The sequence below is a fragment of the Lissotriton vulgaris genome, chromosome 3_1 (genome assembly GCF_964263255.1).
Source record: "Lissotriton vulgaris chromosome 3_1, aLisVul1.2, whole genome shotgun sequence".
In the NCBI taxonomy this organism is placed as follows: domain Eukaryota; kingdom Metazoa; phylum Chordata; class Amphibia; order Caudata; family Salamandridae; genus Lissotriton; species Lissotriton vulgaris.
Window position 1 is genome coordinate 1237305513 of NC_141689.1, and position 17963 is coordinate 1237323475.

General features: G+C 47.1%; 2 protein-coding genes across 2 annotated transcripts in view; both read left to right on the forward strand.

The window, feature by feature from the left end:
* Nucleotides 1–17963, forward strand: part of MBOAT4 (membrane bound ghrelin O-acyltransferase MBOAT4) — a 99852-nt gene that overhangs the window by 56343 nt on the left and 25546 nt on the right. The window lies entirely within an intron of this gene.
* On the forward strand, nucleotides 3700–8238 carry LOC147727715 (uncharacterized). The gene is made up of 2 exons (XM_086963167.1): nucleotides 3700–5199; nucleotides 7969–8238. The coding sequence occupies exons 1-2, from the start codon at nucleotides 3700–3702 to the stop codon at nucleotides 8236–8238; spliced, it is 1770 nt and encodes a 589-aa protein (XP_086819293.1).

Genomic DNA, 17963 nt, shown 5'->3' on the forward strand with positions numbered 1-17963 from the left:
TCAGCCCTTTGATGTTCCACAAAGCTATTCGAAGTACCATAGAAATAAGTCGCCAGAACATTAGTAAAGATTACGAGTTTCAATGTTAGAAGACTAGGATAAAATAAGTATATATAATTCAATAGGAACTAAAGGAAGAGAAAGTAAAAGAAACAAGAAATTAAAATAGTTAGAAACTGGAAGTAGTATTGATACAAAAGGATAAGGAAAAAGAGAGAAGGAAGGGAAAAGAGGAAAAGCAAGTAACAAAACAAAAAGAAAACGGCCTAAACTCAACAACATTGCTGTAGGAACACATATTTTTGGGATGGAACCACGATATGGAGATGACACATCTTCACTCCTGGAGATCCAGTGAAAGGTAATAGAACAACAAAAAGGAGGACACTAATAAGGCAACAAGCAATGTACCTAAAAGGAGAAAATGTGTTAGGCTTAAATTTAAACAGAGAACAGAGATAATTAAATAAAATTTCCTGTAAGAAAAGAGAAACGAATAAGGCAATATGTAAAAATAATGACTTCAACTCTCAAAGACCTTGATGCTTCCATAGCCCCTCCTCTGCAATTATCCCAAAATAGGTTTGCTTTTCAGGATCTTTATAAGTCGTAGTTTTATTATTATATGTGACATTAAATAAACATAGAAATAATAGTCATGCATTGAGGGATTTAATAAAGGTTGCAATTTCCACAACCTCTTCCGTTGATCAGCAGTAGACTTAGCAACATCTTGTGAGAAGAAGTATTTTTTTTATGTTTTGCTAATAAGATGACTTTAAGAAGATCTGCATATTCTAAAAATAAGAGAATGATGCTTCTGGGATTTGTAGATGTTTAGGAATACTTAGAGTTCGGACCTAGTCCATGGGCTCATTGTATATTTAGTGAAGTAAAATACAGCCAGTCTAAGGGCCAGATGTAGGTCGCCAATTACCGGTCGGTAACGGCCGATTTCGGCCGTTACCGACCGGTAATTGGTTTTTGAGATGTAGGGGCCATTATTTTACAGAATCAGTAAATTTACCGAATCGGTAAATTTACCGATTCTGTAAAATACCGAATCGGTAATTATACCGATTCGGTACATCCCAGATGTAGGTAGCACTGTTTACAGTGCTACAGGCCTTCAGAATTTGGTATTTTACCACCCAATACAATTGGGTGGTAACATACCGAATTCAGGTGTACATGCACATCTGTGCATGTACACCTGTGCCATGTGACACACAGACATGCCCTTAGGGCATGTATGTGTGCCACTTGTCACACAAGCCTGTACTTGGGGTGCTAGAGGGTGTCAAAGTGACACCCCTGCACCCTTGCAGGATTCGGTATTTACCGATTCGGTAAATACCGAATCAGTATTTCCCATTGATTCCTATGGGCTTCAAGGCCCATAGGAATCAATGGGCAATACCAATTCGGTATTTACCGAATCGGTAAATACCGAATCATACCGATTCGGTAATTCAAAAATAATAATTACCTACATCTGCCCCCTTCCTATTTACCTACTCTTAAATACCGAATCGGTATGATTCGGTATTTAAGAGTCGGTAAATCGGAATTACCTACATCTGGCCCCTAAGTCTTTTAGATGAAAGATCTGAAAAACACAATACGGTCAATTCCTTCAATACCTTCTGGTAACCCATAAATTCTAAGATTGTTTCTTCTGTTTATATAGTCCCAGCCTTGTTCCTGCCTAATAAGCTGACAAAACATCTTGTTCCATAGAGTCAAATTTTTGTGTAGGGTCTTGGATTTCATTCACACGTTTTTCTACTTTGGATACTTTTATCTCCAATTAACACCATTTATCATCTAAAGCTTGTACTCTCCTAATAGTTTGTTCCATAAATGGTTTTAAAACTCATATTTAAGATTCAAGGAAACGAGGGAATAGATGTGATGGGAGAAGGAGGATCTTTCTTTCGTCTCGTCGAAGTAGGAATGGTGGTAGTCATGAAAGATTTTTGCACATGAGGACGGTGTAGGAATAGTTGAAGAGAGGAGTCATGTTTAGCAATTGCAATGTCATCCTTTAGGTCGATTCCAGATGCCGATTCCATGCCTTGTCCATTTTTTGAATTTTTGATCAAGATGTTAATGGAGGGTTTGTCAATTTTAACTATAAAATTAGTAGTTAAGCTGCTGCAAGAAAGATGCCCTTCATTTGCATGATAAATAGACAGTTGACAACCTTAATAGGAGGACTGTATTCCATATGAAAGCCAGTGAGTCTCAATAGTGAGTACATTTTGAGGAAAGCCACTAAGGAATACAGTCATATGGAAGTTTGAGCAAAGGGATTTGTTTGCTTAAGAGTAAAACAAAAAGGTTGCTGTTTCTAGGTCTGAAATTGAAGCAGCTCTGCAAGATGCATCATGAGTGCATTCAATTGTAATAAAATGGCGGCCCCTACTGAGGAAACATGCATTGCTTCAAGAACTGCGTTTGAGAAAAATAACCAACAGCTTACATTTTGAGGAGTCGCAGGGTAAAAGTAGCCAGTTTTCCTTTATAGAGCTGTCATATGTCACATTCATCAAAAGAATAATCCCGGACCGCCTCGGATTGTCATTAGAAGGTGGCCATATCTACTAGGGCCTAGCCATGCACCATCTTTGATCTGTCCTTTTAATGAACGTAATTCATTATTGTGAGCTAATTTGGACTCACTCCTTTTTTAGATAGATGTGATACGGCGTCCTCACATACCCGTCATACACCATGGTATTGCAGTCCTTCCCGTACGACAGAGAACCCGGCCAGAGCGTCCATAGTAGCAACCCAACCCACCAAATGTCCAACCCTCTGTCCTCTGTTCCAGGACCCAATCCGGAAAGGCGGAAACACGGAAGCACTACCTCCTGACCCCGGAAGTACCTCCCCCTCACGTGATCCGGACACTAGAAATATCGGAACCAGGAAACAGTCCGGCGTCGGATTGAGCTTGTGGCAGGAGACCCCGACCGGAGCGGCGAAGGAGAGGACGACCGAAGAGGAAGAGGACTGGTCCGAAGATTGGTGGAGTCCACCGGAGGTTGCTGGGGAGCGGCCGCAACTCAACTTGGAGAGTTGCGGCGGAGCGGGTGAGTGAAACGGAACCCCTCCGATAGCACATTAGGTGCAGTGTAAATAACTCCTGTCTGTATAGCTGAACTACCCCTTTAGGCTCACGTCGTCACTCGTAGCACTGTGTAAATATTGTGAAGCACTCCTCCACTTTGTAGATAAACCCTCTAATCCTCACGTCCCACCACCCAACACCCCTACTGCTTCTCGATACCCAGCTTGTGTCTGTCCCTACCCCGACCCTACCGTCCCCTCCTCACTTTCGTCTTCTTACCCCACACACTTCCCGGTGCTGGTAACAGGGGTTCGACGAGAGAAGTCCGGCAGGACTAACGGCTCCTTTCTTTTCTTTGTTTTCCTCCCGGTACCTCCGAGGACCTCCCCAAGATCAGAAGACCCGGAGAGCCCGCTGACAACGTTACCGGACCTGGACCCTTCTTTCACCCGTGGAGCTGTGCCTTTCATTTCTGGAACATTGACTCTTGATAATCACCCTGTTGTGAGCAAACGTACGGAAATAAATCAAACATTGCCCACTATATACGGCCTCCGCGCTTGGTATTCCGGTCCGCCACACCCCCACGCACACAGTTGGTGTCAGAAGTGGGATCCGGAGGCATGGAGGCCGTCGTACAGAAAATGGCCGAGTCCCAAGAGATGTTGGGAAAGCTAATGGAGAAGTTTTTGAAAACCGCTGAGGAAGACAGGGGGCAACTGCATGACGTCCTCAAGGGCCAAGGGGATGCCCACGACCAGGCCATGGGTAAATTAACGGACGTCCTCGGCCAGCAGCAACAACGACCCATAACCTCCCTCCCCTCAGTGGTCTTACAAAAGTATGTTCCTGGCGACGATCCGGACTACTTTTTTACGAACTTTGAAAGACTAGCGCAGGCCGCCTCCTGGCCAGCAGATCGATGGGGGCAATATTTGGGGCCGCTACTGACCGGAGACCTCCAAGCGGCGTATCAGCAAGCCAATATACAGGGCAACACACCCTATGATGACATCAAGAAGTGTATCCTCGAGAGGCTAGGCATAGATGACGAGACCTATAGAGTGAAGCTACGCCAAGCCAAGGAAGGGCCACAAGAAACCCCCAGGGCTCTGTCCTTCCGGATTAAAGATCTCGCCAATCGCTGGTTACGTCCTGACACCTCCACCAAAGACGATATCCTAGCAAAAGTGTATTTGGAGCAATTCCTGGCATCCCTACATCCGGCCACTCAAAAATGGGTACGACAACATGCACGTCTCACCCTCGACAGCGCGGTAGAGATCGCGAGTGCATACAGTCGAGCCCAAGAAACACCCAGGGGCAGAGACGAACATCCCCACCGAGCGCATATAAATACAGTCAGACCCCACCGACCCCCCCCTCCACGGAAAGCGGAGCCGCCTTCCCTGCTGCCACCACCGCTCATATACAGACCACCCAATCCGGGTCCACAGTGTTACAACTGCGGCGGCTATGGACATATAGCACGTGTATGTCCACAGAAAGACGAACCCATGGAGATAGGCCTGGTACAGAACTATGTGTGTGCAACACCCGGAAAGAAGCCCCCACCGTTCCGTTGTCCCGTGTATGTAGACGGACATCCACTCCTGGCTTTGGCTGACACGGGCTGTCGCCAGAGCGTTCTACGGCCCCAGGACCTACCGACCCCACCAAGATCACCCACAGGAACCGTCGCCATCCAGTGTGTACACGGAGACACTAAAAAGTACCCAACCACCCAGGTGCGAGTACGGCACCCAGCTGATCCCGGAACTGAACTCACTGTGGGTCTGATACCGAACCTTCCTGAGCAAGTGATCCTAGGGAGTGACTATGCTGGTCTCCCTAAATTAGTACAGGACACTACAGACTCCCTGAACCACTGGTGGGAAGAAGCACCCTTTTCCGGGGAACAACCGCTTGCTGAAGATCCGACCAAACCCCGGAAATCCCGTAACCAGAAGAGGAAAGAGAAGCGAAACCACACCACCGCCTACCCGGTGGTTCCTGATGTCCATCCCTGGCAAACGGATAGGGAATTCCGGGCGTCGCAACAAGAAGATCCTATCCTACAAGAGGCCTGGGGAAGGGCCTTAGACCAGGAAGACCCCCTTCACGTATGTCCCTATTTCTTTAAAAAGAACGGACTACTGTATAGAAAAGGGAACCCAAACCAACCACCCCAGCTATTGATCCCCGGACCCTTTAGAGAGAAGGTACTCTTTCTTGCCCACAGCCATCTCCTAGGGGGTCATTTCAGCGACGAAAAAACCAGTCTGTCCATCCTGGAGAAGTTTTATTGGCCAGGAGTACATCAAGAGGTCAGACAATATTGTAGAGAGTGCCCGGTATGTCAGAGGAACAGTAGATATCGTCCTCCCAGAGCTCCCTTACTCCCTCTACCCCTCATTGACATCCCCTTCACCCGGGTGGGAATGGACATCATAGGCCCCTTACTTCCCTCCCGCAGTGGCTGCCGATATGCCCTGGTTTTGGTGGACTACGCCACCCGTTTCCCTGAGGCAGTGCCCTTACGCCAACCTACAACGCAGACCATAGCTAAAGCCCTCATCTCCATATTCTCGCGAGTAGGGTTTCCCAGAGAGATCCTTACGGATCAAGGCACTCCGTTCGTTTCATCCCTAATGAAACAAGTATGTTCAAACCTAGGCATAAAACAGATCCGCACTTCCGCCTACCACCCCCAGACAGACGGGCTGGTAGAGCGATACAATGCCACCCTGAAGTTAACACTGAAGAAAATGTTGGCCTTAGAGGCAAAGAGGTGGGAGGAGATGCTGCCGTTGGCCTTGTTTGCCATTCGCTGCAAAACTCAGAGTAGCACAGGATATTCTCCGTATGAGTTGCTGTACGGTCGACCACCCCGCACCCTTCTTGACATGGCCCAAGAAGCATGGGAGGCCGAACCTGACAGAACCCGACCCCTGCCAGAATATGTCGAAAACCTAAAAACCCATCTCGCACAGCTGCGTGATATTGTCCGCCAGAATATGGAGAACGCACAAGCCAGCCAGAAACGGCAATATGATAAGGGTACCAAGCCTCGCTCCTTTAATAATGGGGATCTAGTTCTTCTGATGAGGCCATCATCCGACCACAAACTGTTAGGGCAGTGGCAAGGACCCTATGCGATTCTTCGCCAAGTGACCCCGGTCACCTACGAAGTGGAACTCGACCCTGTTCGAGGCACCACACAGGTGTACCATATCAACCTTCTAAAAAAATGGGAGGGACCCCGACCCGTCCTATCCACCACCGATATGCCAACCCCTCTCTTATTTGAATCATGTTTCGACCCCGAAATGACCGGAGAACAGAGACAGAGTCTCCGGGAGGCCTTACAACCCCTACAGAGAGTGTTTTCCTCCTCACCAGGTCACACGACAATCACAGAACACAGCATACACACAGAGCCCGGAAAGATTGTACGACTACGACCCTACAGGGTCCCTGAAGCCCGTAGGAACGTGATCCGACAAGAAACCGAACTAATGTTGGGTATGGGGATCATTGAGCCTTCCATCAGTGAATGGAATTCCCCCATAGTTCTAGTGCCTAAACCTGACGGGTCCGTCAGGTTTTGCATAGATTTTAGAGAGGTAAATAAAATATCTACCTTCGACACTTATCCCCTTCCGCGGGTCGATGAGATGGTCGAGAGCATAGGGAAAGCCCGATACATATCCACGTTAGACCTCTGCAAAGGCTACTGGCAGATCCCACTAAGAGCACAGGACCGAAAGAAAACTGCCTTTTCTACCCCAGACGGCTTGTTTCAATTCACGGTGTTACCTTTTGGGTTGCACGGGGCACCCGCCACCTTCCAAAGGGCGATGAACCGGGTATTAAGACCACACTCAGGGTATGCCGGGGCCTACCTCGACGATATTGTTATCTATAGCAATAGTTGGGCAGAACACCTCGATCACCTCAGCAAAGTTGTTGGGTCATTGGGCTCTTTTGGGTTCACCATCAATCCTGCAAAGACCACTTTAGCGGCTACATCGGTGAAGTACTTGGGTTACCTCTTAGGTGAGGGAGTGATACGTCCACAGGCCAAGAAGGTTGAGGCCATTCAATCCATTCCATTTCCCCAGTCCCGAAAGGACCTCCGGGCTTTCTTAGGCCTACTAGGTTATTACCGTAGGTTCATACCCAATTTTTCCCAGACTGCAGCTCCCCTCACTGATCTCTTAAGGAAGTCCACAAAAACAGAAACCCTCCTAAAGAATCCCAACCCTGTTCTACTGTTAGCCTTCTCTCGACTCAAAGCAGCATTAACCTCCAAACCTGTATTGGTCAGTCCGGATTATTCACGGACCTTCCTCCTACAGACAGACGCCTCGGACCAGGGTCTAGGGGCGGTCCTTTCGCAGACAGACGAACATGGGAACGAGAACCCCATTTTGTACCTGAGCCGTAAACTGTATCCCCGTGAAACCAGCTATGCTGTTGTAGAGAAGGAAGCTTTGGCCATTAAATGGGCGGTGGAAAGCCTAAGGTATTATCTGGAAGGGAGAGAGTTTGTCATCTATACGGACCATGCCCCTCTGGAGTGGATGGCCCGTAATAAAGGACATAACGATCGGGTCCTCCGGTGGTTCTTAGCCCTGCAACCATACAGATTTCGGACATTGCACCGTAAAGGGACTGAACAGGGCAATGCCGATTACCTCTCCCGTTATCCCATGGCCCAAACCCGTACTAGAAAGACAGCTAGGGGAAGGGGATGTGATACGGCGTCCTCACATACCCGTCATACACCATGGTATTGCAGTCCTTCCCGTACGACAGAGAACCCGGCCAGAGCGTCCATAGTAGCAACCCAACCCACCAAATGTCCAACCCTCTGTCCTCTGTTCCAGGACCCAATCCGGAACGGCGGAAACACGGAAGCACTACCTCCTGACCCCGGAAGTACCTCCCCCTCACGTGATCCGGACACTAGAAATATCGGAACCAGGAAACAGTCCGGCGTCGGATTGAGCTTGTGGCAGGAGACCCCGACCGGAGCGGCGAAGGAGAGGACGACCGAAGAGGAAGAGGACTGGTCCGAAGATTGGTGGAGTCCACCGGAGGTTGCTGGGGAGCGGCCGCAACTCAACTTGGAGAGTTGCGGCGGAGCGGGTGAGTGAAACGGAACCCCTCCGATAGCACATTAGGTGCAGTGTAAATAACTCCTGTCTGTATAGCTGAACTACCCCTTTAGGCTCACGTCGTCACTCGTAGCACTGTGTAAATATTGTGAAGCACTCCTCCACTTTGTAGATAAACCCTCTAATCCTCACGTCCCACCACCCAACACCCCTACTGCTTCTCGATACCCAGCTTGTGTCTGTCCCTACCCCGACCCTACCGTCCCCTCCTCACTTTCGTCTTCTCACCCCACACACTTCCCGGTGCTGGTAACAGGGGTTCGACGAGAGAAGTCCGGCAGGACTAACGGCTCCTTTCTTTTCTTTGTTTTCCTCCCGGTACCTCCGAGGACCTCCCCAAGATCAGAAGACCCGGAGAGCCCGCTGACAACGTTACCGGACCTGGACCCTTCTTTCACCCGTGGAGCTGTGCCTTTCATTTCTGGAACATTGACTCTTGATAATCACCCTGTTGTGAGCAAACGTACGGAAATAAATCAAACATTGCCCACTATATACGGCCTCCGCGCTTGGTATTCCGGTCCGCCACACCCCCACGCACACAATAATATACCATGATACTTTTTTTTCATTTTAGGTTACATGTAATACAGTTATAGCAAAAGTATCTTTCAATACACAGTCACATTCAATCTATGACATATATTTAGTCATCAGAGCAGTTTATCCACAATTCACCCGTTTACATCATATCCTGAAACTGTCCATCCATATTGCAACAGGGCAGGAGGGAAGGTGCACCGGTACATTAATATGGCTATGTGGAACTGCATCCGAGATGGCTGCACATCACCATGAAAGCTTGACTCCACAGCTACATTCGTTAGATATTGTTTCAAGGGGTCCCATATTTCTTTGGGTCTTGGATTGCCGTGGCACTAGTTCTTCCTAACAATTGTTACACCACACTATGTCCTTCACCCAATCTTCACTGTAAGGTGACCTGCCCATCCCCAACATAGTGGCACTCGCCATTTGCCCAGAAGCAACACCAGTGCTGTAAACTTTCTGCAGTGTTTGGGGACATTCCATACCCACCCTAGTAGTACAAGCAGTAGTGTCAAGTCCAGGGTGTCTCCTAACATGTCATTTAGTTTAACCAAGGCAGGGCACTCCCACACTAGGTAGAAAAAAAACCTTCTGGCACCCTACATCTCTAACATCGTGCATCAGCTATGAGACCTCAGTTCCACATGCTCGCTGGGTTGTAGTAGTCCCTATATAAAAATTTAGAATGCACCAGGCAGTGTCTTCCATTTGCTGACACGCTTTGTGTTAGTATGCAACAGTAGGCCCATACATCATCTCTCAAGTTTTGGCCCAGGTCCATGGTCTATTTATCCCTCACACAGGTCTGTCAGTTTTTCCCATCTCCTGCATCACTGTGGCATACATTAAAGTTCTCAGTCTAGAGTAAAGAACTTTGAAGAGCAAAAGGGACAATACTTTTCACTGTTTAGTCCTGCCTGGTGTCCCTGTTATCTTTCCTGTACTGAGCATTGTAGTCGATGATATAGCTATGTCTAGTGCAGTGTAGTCCTTCAATGTTCCAAATGTCCATGCCTTATACATGTTGCCCAAGGTCTGAAGCTGTGTCCCAGCCAGGCGTTTCCTAGCAGCCGACTCACAAGTTACCCGGGGTACAGGATTTTTCAGAAGAGGCATCATTGGGGAATATACTTCCTCTACTCCCATTATCCTCACCAATGTTGCCCATGCCCATATCATACACCACAGTGTTTATCTCTCTTGTGGGTCTAACAGGTGGCTTCATAAGTACAGTGTTTAGCAGTATGCGGCCCCCAATCCTCGTCAACTTGTAGTGTGGCGCCTGCCATATGTTTTGTATACAATGGGGCGCGTACTGCACCTGGACTATTAGATAATACATTTCAAAGTTAGGTGCAGCAACCCCCCATCCTCCCCAAGGCATACGTCAATTGCATCGTCTTCCTTTTCACCCTAGCTGCTTTTTTAGCCAAAGTCAACTAATGTGTGGAAGAACTGACAGGTCAGCTGGAGTGGCAAATTCGGGAAGAGATTGATTAGTTGTGGGAGGGTTACCATTTTCATTATGCCAGTCCTCCCCCCATTACATATTGGTAGTTTTTTTCATTTGTCTATATTAGTAGTTATTCTATATACACTCTGCACTTGACTTTATATAGGGTATCTATATCTGGGTGGTATTGTATGCCCAAATACCTAACTGGTTCCTCTCTCTAGATCAATAGATATTCTAAAATTATTGCCATAGTGGACTCGAGTAGTGGGGCCATCACAGACTTATCCCAGTCTATTGTTAGCCTTGACCCTCTCCCAAATTGTATTACATTTCTAGTGATGGAATTCCCTGACCAGCAATAAAATATCATCAGCATAAAGTGACAGAAGGATTCTGCACCTATCGAATTTACCACTTCCTTTGCTATGGTATTTTTGAGGGATATTGGATTGAGGCTCCACCACCAGGGCGTATAGTATTGGGAAAAGCAGACATCCTGTCTTGTCCCACGCTGTATGGGTATTGTCTCACACAGGGGCCCATTTACTTTTATCCTAGACATCAGTTACTTATATAATACTCTGACACATTTCACTATGTCTCTTCCTACTCCCATCCATTCCAATGTTGTGCTGAGGAAGGGCCATTCTATAGCATCAAAGTCCTAAGCTGAGTTCAAGAACACTGTTGCAGCTTGGTTTTAGGGGCATATTTGGTGTGTGAGCGATAACAAAGTTCTTATGTTATCTTCCGTAAACCATCCTGGTCTGACAGGATTAGTCTATGAACTAGCGGCAGCAATCTCATTGCATAATTTTAGCTAGTAACTTATGATCAATTTTTATGAAGGATAGCGGGCAATATGACTGACATTTCGCGGGCGGTTTGCCCAGTTTCAAAAGAGTAGTGGCCACCGCTTCCCTCATTCTTGGTGGTAGGGATCCCATCACCTGCGTCTCCTCATACTCTGCCAGCAGCACCAGGGCCAGTTCTTCAATGTATCCTTTATAGCATTCACCCTTGAGGCCATCACTGCCAGGTGATTTGTTATTCTTTAGTGTTTTAATTGTACCACATACCTCTGCCAGTGTGAGCGGCGCACACAATGTCTCTTTTTCAGCACCCTCAACACAGGCTAGTGTTGTTGACTCTGGATATTACTCAATGTTGGTGACATTTTGCACTGTTCAGGATTTAAAGAGTCTGGTATAGTAGTCTGTACATTTCTGCATTTTTGCATCAGTCTGTACCTTGATGCCTCTATCGAGGTTATTGTGGATATTGCCCATTGTTGTCTAAACATAGCTCATTGTGGTTTAGTATGTCTGGCATGTGTATGTCCGGGTTGATCCCCCTCCCCATATGATCTCAAACTGTATATTTGCTTAGGAATGTCAGCTCTCTGTCTGCCCTGTGCCTATATTCTTGTTTGTAGGTTGTGTACGCTTTCAGGGGTACGTTGCTCACATTATGTATTTTCCACGTTTTGGCGCTCAGTTTCTAGCTGGGCTGTTTGTCTCAACGATTTTAGTATGCCATGTCCTTTGGCCATACATTCCACAGTATTACAACCTTGAAGGCTTTCCATAATATGCTGTGAGTGTCTACTTGCCCTGTGTTTTCTTTTAAATAGTTTGTAGTTACATGCCTTATCTCTTCTTTGAACACTGTGTCCAGCAACATGGTAGAATGACGGTGCCACTTGCCTCTTGTGTGTCTTTTGTCCAGTATTGGTGATGTAAACAAGACTGGGGAATGATCCGAGTATGTGCGTGCCAAATGTCTCATGTCTGTTATCCATCCAGCAACGTTGGTTGATGTGTAGCATGCATAACATTGCTCCTGTGTACTGCACATTCTCCAGAGATCCAACAGTGCTAGGTCCTGCATGATTTTATCTATTGCCTTCCTCCCCTTAGAACTCTCTCCACCTATCCCTAGTGCTGTCTAATGTGGGGTATAGTGTGACATTTTAATCTTCTCTCCAGAGTAGCACCGAAGGGACTGTTTGTTGTGTTTTTGCAGCAAGCTAGGAAAATAATTTGTGGTCCTCATAGTTGAGGCGATATGAATTAATTATTAATTATTTTCTAAAAGAACCCTCACTCATCCTAGAGGTGACATGCTTCATCATTGGATTTGTTCACAGGGGGGCTGAATATCCCCTCCTGTGTGCTACCACGCCTGCAAGTGCAGCGGAGCAGGTATGTGTGAAAGTGGTGATCAGTGCAAAAAGTGTGTGTTTAAAAGATCACAACCGTGCCTCAACAGACTTTATTAGGGGCCAGTTGTTCACATTAAAAATGGTTTAGTCGCTGGATTTTTTAATTTTTGTCCAGGGAAACCAAAAGGTGACTTGTCAACATGTTTCTGCTGTAAAAGCTAAAGGTCAGCTCAGCTTTCTTCAGGACCAAAATTAAAATAAAAACAAAACAATCCTACGGGGGTCCAAGCACGCTAAGGCCTGCCCACACCGTTAGGAAATGAAAAGTGAGGGTAGATAACAATTTGTACTCTCCTCAGGATACCTCACGGTTTACCCATCCATCCAACTCCTGTTATTCATCAGGCGTTGTATAGTGTTACTTTATGTGAACCGCTTCATGGGCTCAAAAGGGTAGGCAGATCTTCACTCGCTGTCAGTATTTCAGACTGCGAGACTCGCCGCCTCTAAACCTAATCGGTTACTCCCAATGGCCCGGAACGAAGAAAGCTGAGCTGACCTTTAGCTTTTACAGCAGAAACATGTTGACCAGTCACATTTTGGTATCCCTGGACAAAAATTAAAAAATCCAGCGACTAAACCATTTTTAATGTGAACAACTGGCCCCTAATAAAGTCTGTTGAGGCACGGTTGTGATCTTTTAAACACACACTTTTTGCACTGATCACCACTTTCACACATACCAGCTCCGCTGCACTTGCAGGCGTGGTAGCACACAGGCGGGGATAGTCAGCCCCCCTGTGAACAAACCCAATGATGAAGCATGTCACCTCTAGGGTGAGTGAGGGTTCTTTTAGAAAATAATTAATTTTCCCCTTTTCTTTTATATAAATTAATTGACCATTCACTTTTTGGGTAGTTTATTCACCTTGTTTTCTTTTAGAAATAAGGTTTTTTCACGGGTGTTCCTCATGGCGCTCTTTTGTTGATAACAGTCATTTAAATAAGGGGTAGGAGAGTAGCCGTCTTTCCCTTCCTCTCTTGTTGTATATACATGAATTAATTATTGCCACTGTGTGTGTATATAGACATCCCTGTATAATTACATATCTAGCTTCCAGGTCTGCAATGTCTAGTAAATGGGTGTATTGTAGGCCCTTAGGAATGAATATTGCTACACCTCTGGTGTATGCTATGTATGCTGTGAAGAATCTGTGCGCACTCCAGTTTTTAGTTATGTTCTTGAGTGCCAACCAAGTGTGTCTCCTGTAGGCATAGTATGTCAATCATGTTACGTGTAGCGTACCCGAGTACTTGGTGAGTTTTTTTGGTATTATTTAGACCTCTGACATTCCAGGTAGGCAGTCGAAGTCTAAGTTCTCTATTTACTTGTGCCATATTCCACAGTGATCCCTATGTATTTGTGCATGTCCTCACATTGTACGACATCTGATAGCTTTCTGTATTGTACAGTAGGAACAGTGACCATGTTGTCCATTCCTCTCTCCCCCACACTGATTTTCAACTTTCTAGTGATTATCCCGACATCTCATTGAACAGAATTCATCAGAACAACATCAAACAAACATGACTGTTGTCTTAACACCCCCATTCTGATAGCGCCAGCTAGTGGTGGGAGATTAGAGTCATCAGTGTTCCCTGCTGCTCGTTGTCAGTTACTCTGTATTGGAGGGCCCCATGGACCCCACAGGTCTTGCAACTAGTTCCAGTTCAATGGAGTCCCCGTTGAACTTGAAGTGCTCCTCCCATGCTCCTTTCCCATGGAGCGTCTAAAGTTCTCAGATTCACCATCGCTTACTTTGGTTCTTATCTTGTGCCCCATAGTGTGGCGGGCCACACTGTCCCTGTTCCCACAGGGATGTATTCAAGTGGCATGACCCTTTGGTTCAAGTCATATAGCTGTTCAGTTTGTAGCACCAATCGTAGTTAAACCTTACTCTCTATATCACCTGTTGTTTAGCGCTTATCGTCCATTCACTCTAGATCACTCATAATACTCTGCAAGGGCATTTCCTGCGCTTTATTCCTTCTGGGCTATTTAGGGGCATGTTTATTCAGGAATTCCTATGCCATCTGTGGCTCTTTGAAGACCTGGACATTTCCATGCCATATAAATCTCATCCGCGCTGGATACATCATGGAGTAGCTTATGTCTAAGTCTCTTAGGTTTTTTTCTCAATGTTTATGAACGTCCACTGGACGTCCTGTACTTGCATAGTGAAATCTGGGTAAATGGAGATCTTGTTGCCATTATATTGTAAGTCTCCTTTTTCTCTGGTTAACTCTAGGAGTCTGTCTCGGTCTTGATAACACAGCAGTTTGATGATGATAGGTCTTGCCAGGGCTCCAGATATTGGTTGTAGAGCAAGTGAGCAGTGAGCTCGTTCCACCATGCATATGCGCGACAGGTTCTCCAAATAAACAGCAAAGCCAGCATATTTTCTATGTAATATTCCATCTACCCAGTTGCTGTTGTTTCGGGGATCCCCATGATTCTACTGTTACTCTGTCAGGCTCTGACTTATACGTCTTCGTTGTGGAGTTTTGGACTCTCAATTGGGCTTGCCATTTCTTTTGGGCCCAGGAAATATTGGTAACTTTGGTCTTCCACATCTGAGATCATTTGCTCCACAGCATCAGGCCAGCCTGCTTTTTGCCTAATGTATATCTTTCATTTCATCAAGACGACTTGTGAGGGCATCGATTTTTCCATCTATGGTTGTCAGGCTGTTGCACATTTCCAGAAGCAGGGATCTAGTGCCTAACTCCTCCACATCCATCTTGGTTACCCACGTGGCTAGTGTAGCTTCACCCTGTGAGTCCTTATCTCGAGGCTTGGAGCTTTTCTTAGCTTCAAACTGAAGCCACAATTGTGTTTGACCCTTTTTCCCCATTACAGTGCCGGAAGAGATGCAGCGGCACCCACTCTTGCACTCATCTACTCTAAAGTGTCTCTCTTTGTTACTCTAAAGTGTCTCTCGTTGTTACTAACAGCTCCAATTTGAGATACACCAGGTCTATGTAAGAGTTATCTTATCAGGTTGCCCTCATCACACCTGTATAGCTAGTCCAAGTTGTATTTCAGTGGAGCCCCTTCAGAGGTCTATAGGATTATATCTAAGGGGCTCACTCAGTGCAGTTGCTTGGTGACTGGAGCCGGAGTCCACGACACCCTGTGTTTTGTCCTTCCTATTGTCATGTCACGCTGCAAGTAGCCTGCTTGTGAGCAGCTGTCATGCCAGGGAGCCCCACTTGTCCCGCTGTGTCACCGTGGGAAGTCCGTCTGGCACACTCCTCAACCCCAGAGCGGGCTGAGGACACACTAATGTATCGCCACAGCCCTGCTCAGACCCACAGCGCGCAGGCTCCGATTTACGCTGCGGGGTCTCCACTACTATTAGTATTCAACAGTGGGTCCCAGCACACGTATTTCAATTGTGCCGCATCTCCAACAGCCACTGCCGGACCTGGTTTTCCCTGAGAGCATGCCCAGGGTCTGTCTCCATCTCTGTGCCACAAGGTGGCTTCCGGCACCATCATAGCAGGCCTCAAGCCCACAATCCAGGGTGCTCTTCCTCCAGGACTTACTAGGAGGTCATCCACAACACAGCACCATTTTCAGCCGATTGCAGAACACCTAGGGTTCCCACACCAATGCAGCTGCGATTTGTGTCATATGTAGGCTTTAATGGGCATGTTAAATGCTCATTTATTAAATGGCAGTGGGAGCTCCCTTAATCAGCGCCCCTCTTGATGCGGCTCTCTAGCGCCACTATACCATAATACTTCTATTTAGAACACACATCTTAATAGGCTTTTTGTGAAATTCTTCCATTAACTAGAAGAGCTAAAAAACACCTGCTTTGGTGGCATTTCTATAATTTTAAATTTAGGTGTTACTGTGTATCTATAGATCATATATATGCTATATTCAAATTACTTACGTTCGGTAACACCTTATCTGGTAGAGACTCTATCTAACCACAGATTCCTCACCTTAGAATATCCCCCAGGCATCAGACTGAACATGGAAAATATTGAGCAGTACCTCTGCATGCCAGAAGGTGGTGTTAATTTGCTCCACATTGACTAGTACAGAGACTCCCACGTGGTTTCCTGACAGATGTCCAGGACGGGGACTCTGCACACTAACGCAGTAATGGCAGCCTTTGCTCTGGTGGAGTGGGCACAAAGCCCTTCAGGTGATTGTTTCTTCACTAGTGAGTAGCATATTTTGGTACAAGCACAATCCACAAGGAGATGGTGTGTTTTGAACATCTTTGCCCTTGTTTGTCCCAGGAATGGAGCTTGGTGTGATCAATGAAAAAGGAGAGATATTTTTTAGCGTCTAGGCAATGGAGTCTCTCCTCTTCCTTGGAAGGAGGATAAGGCAGGGAGTAGAAAGCAGGCAGAGTGATACTTTGGCCAACATGAAAGGGGGCTGACCACCTTCCGGAGGAAAGAGGCACCGGTTCTGAGAACCAGCTTGTCCAGAAAAATGTGGATTATGGAGGGTTTACAGACAGAGCTTGAAACTCACTGATCCTCCTGGCCGATGTAATGACAACCAGAAAAGCAGTCTTGATGGAATGAGCCATAAAGGACAAGAATGGAGCAGTTCAAAAGGAGTACACATTAGAAATAATAAAACAACATTTTGATACCATTTGGGCATGATAAATGGGGCAGAAGGGAAAAGAACCTTTTAGGGAATGAGTCACAAGTGGTGACTTAAATAGGCACGGTTGATTCAGCAGCTGCAGGAAGCTGAGATGGCTGACAAACAAACTTTAATAGTGTCCAAAGCAGGGCCCTGCTGGAAAAAGGAAAGAATAAATAACAAATCCTTGACCGAAGTATAGAAAGGGGTTTTACCTGGCGTGTGGAATACCATGTGTTGGACCGGCCTCGTGGCAGGCCCGACCCCTCCCCGCATGGCGGGTCGCGGACTACTGCTACCCCTGTTCCCCGGACAAGAACAACACCTGCAACCCGCCGGGTTAACCCCCAGCTCTTCCCCGACGGAACCCCGGCTCATAACCATAACATTCTCGGCTGGCCCGGGTCCCTTCCCGAACCACCGGCCCTGGCCCAGCCGCCATCTTGGACCCACCACGACCAGGCCTCGTGGCCACGGGTCGACCTCAGCCTCAGGCCCAGCCAGGCCCCGACATCGAGGCGCCCCCATCCACCCAGGGGGTAAAGAGACCACTTGGCGAGTCAATGGAAGAAGGAGTGTCGATGGCTCCCCTCCGCCAGGTTTCGATCGCCCCCAGCCTCCTTGGGCGCTGGCTCCACCCCCCTGCTGGGTGTCTGGACTCCCTCATCCCGGACCCCCCGACCTCCAAGTGCGAGGGTCCGGACATCAAAGGGCGCCAGACCTATAACTGGGGTAGCGCCAGAGCAGTAAACCAGTTGTATCCTGGAGTCGAGAGACACTGAGACAAACTCATCCTGGGAGGCCTGCTGGCGCTGCGACCCCTCTTTGTGAACTGTCCTTGAAGGCCTGCTGGC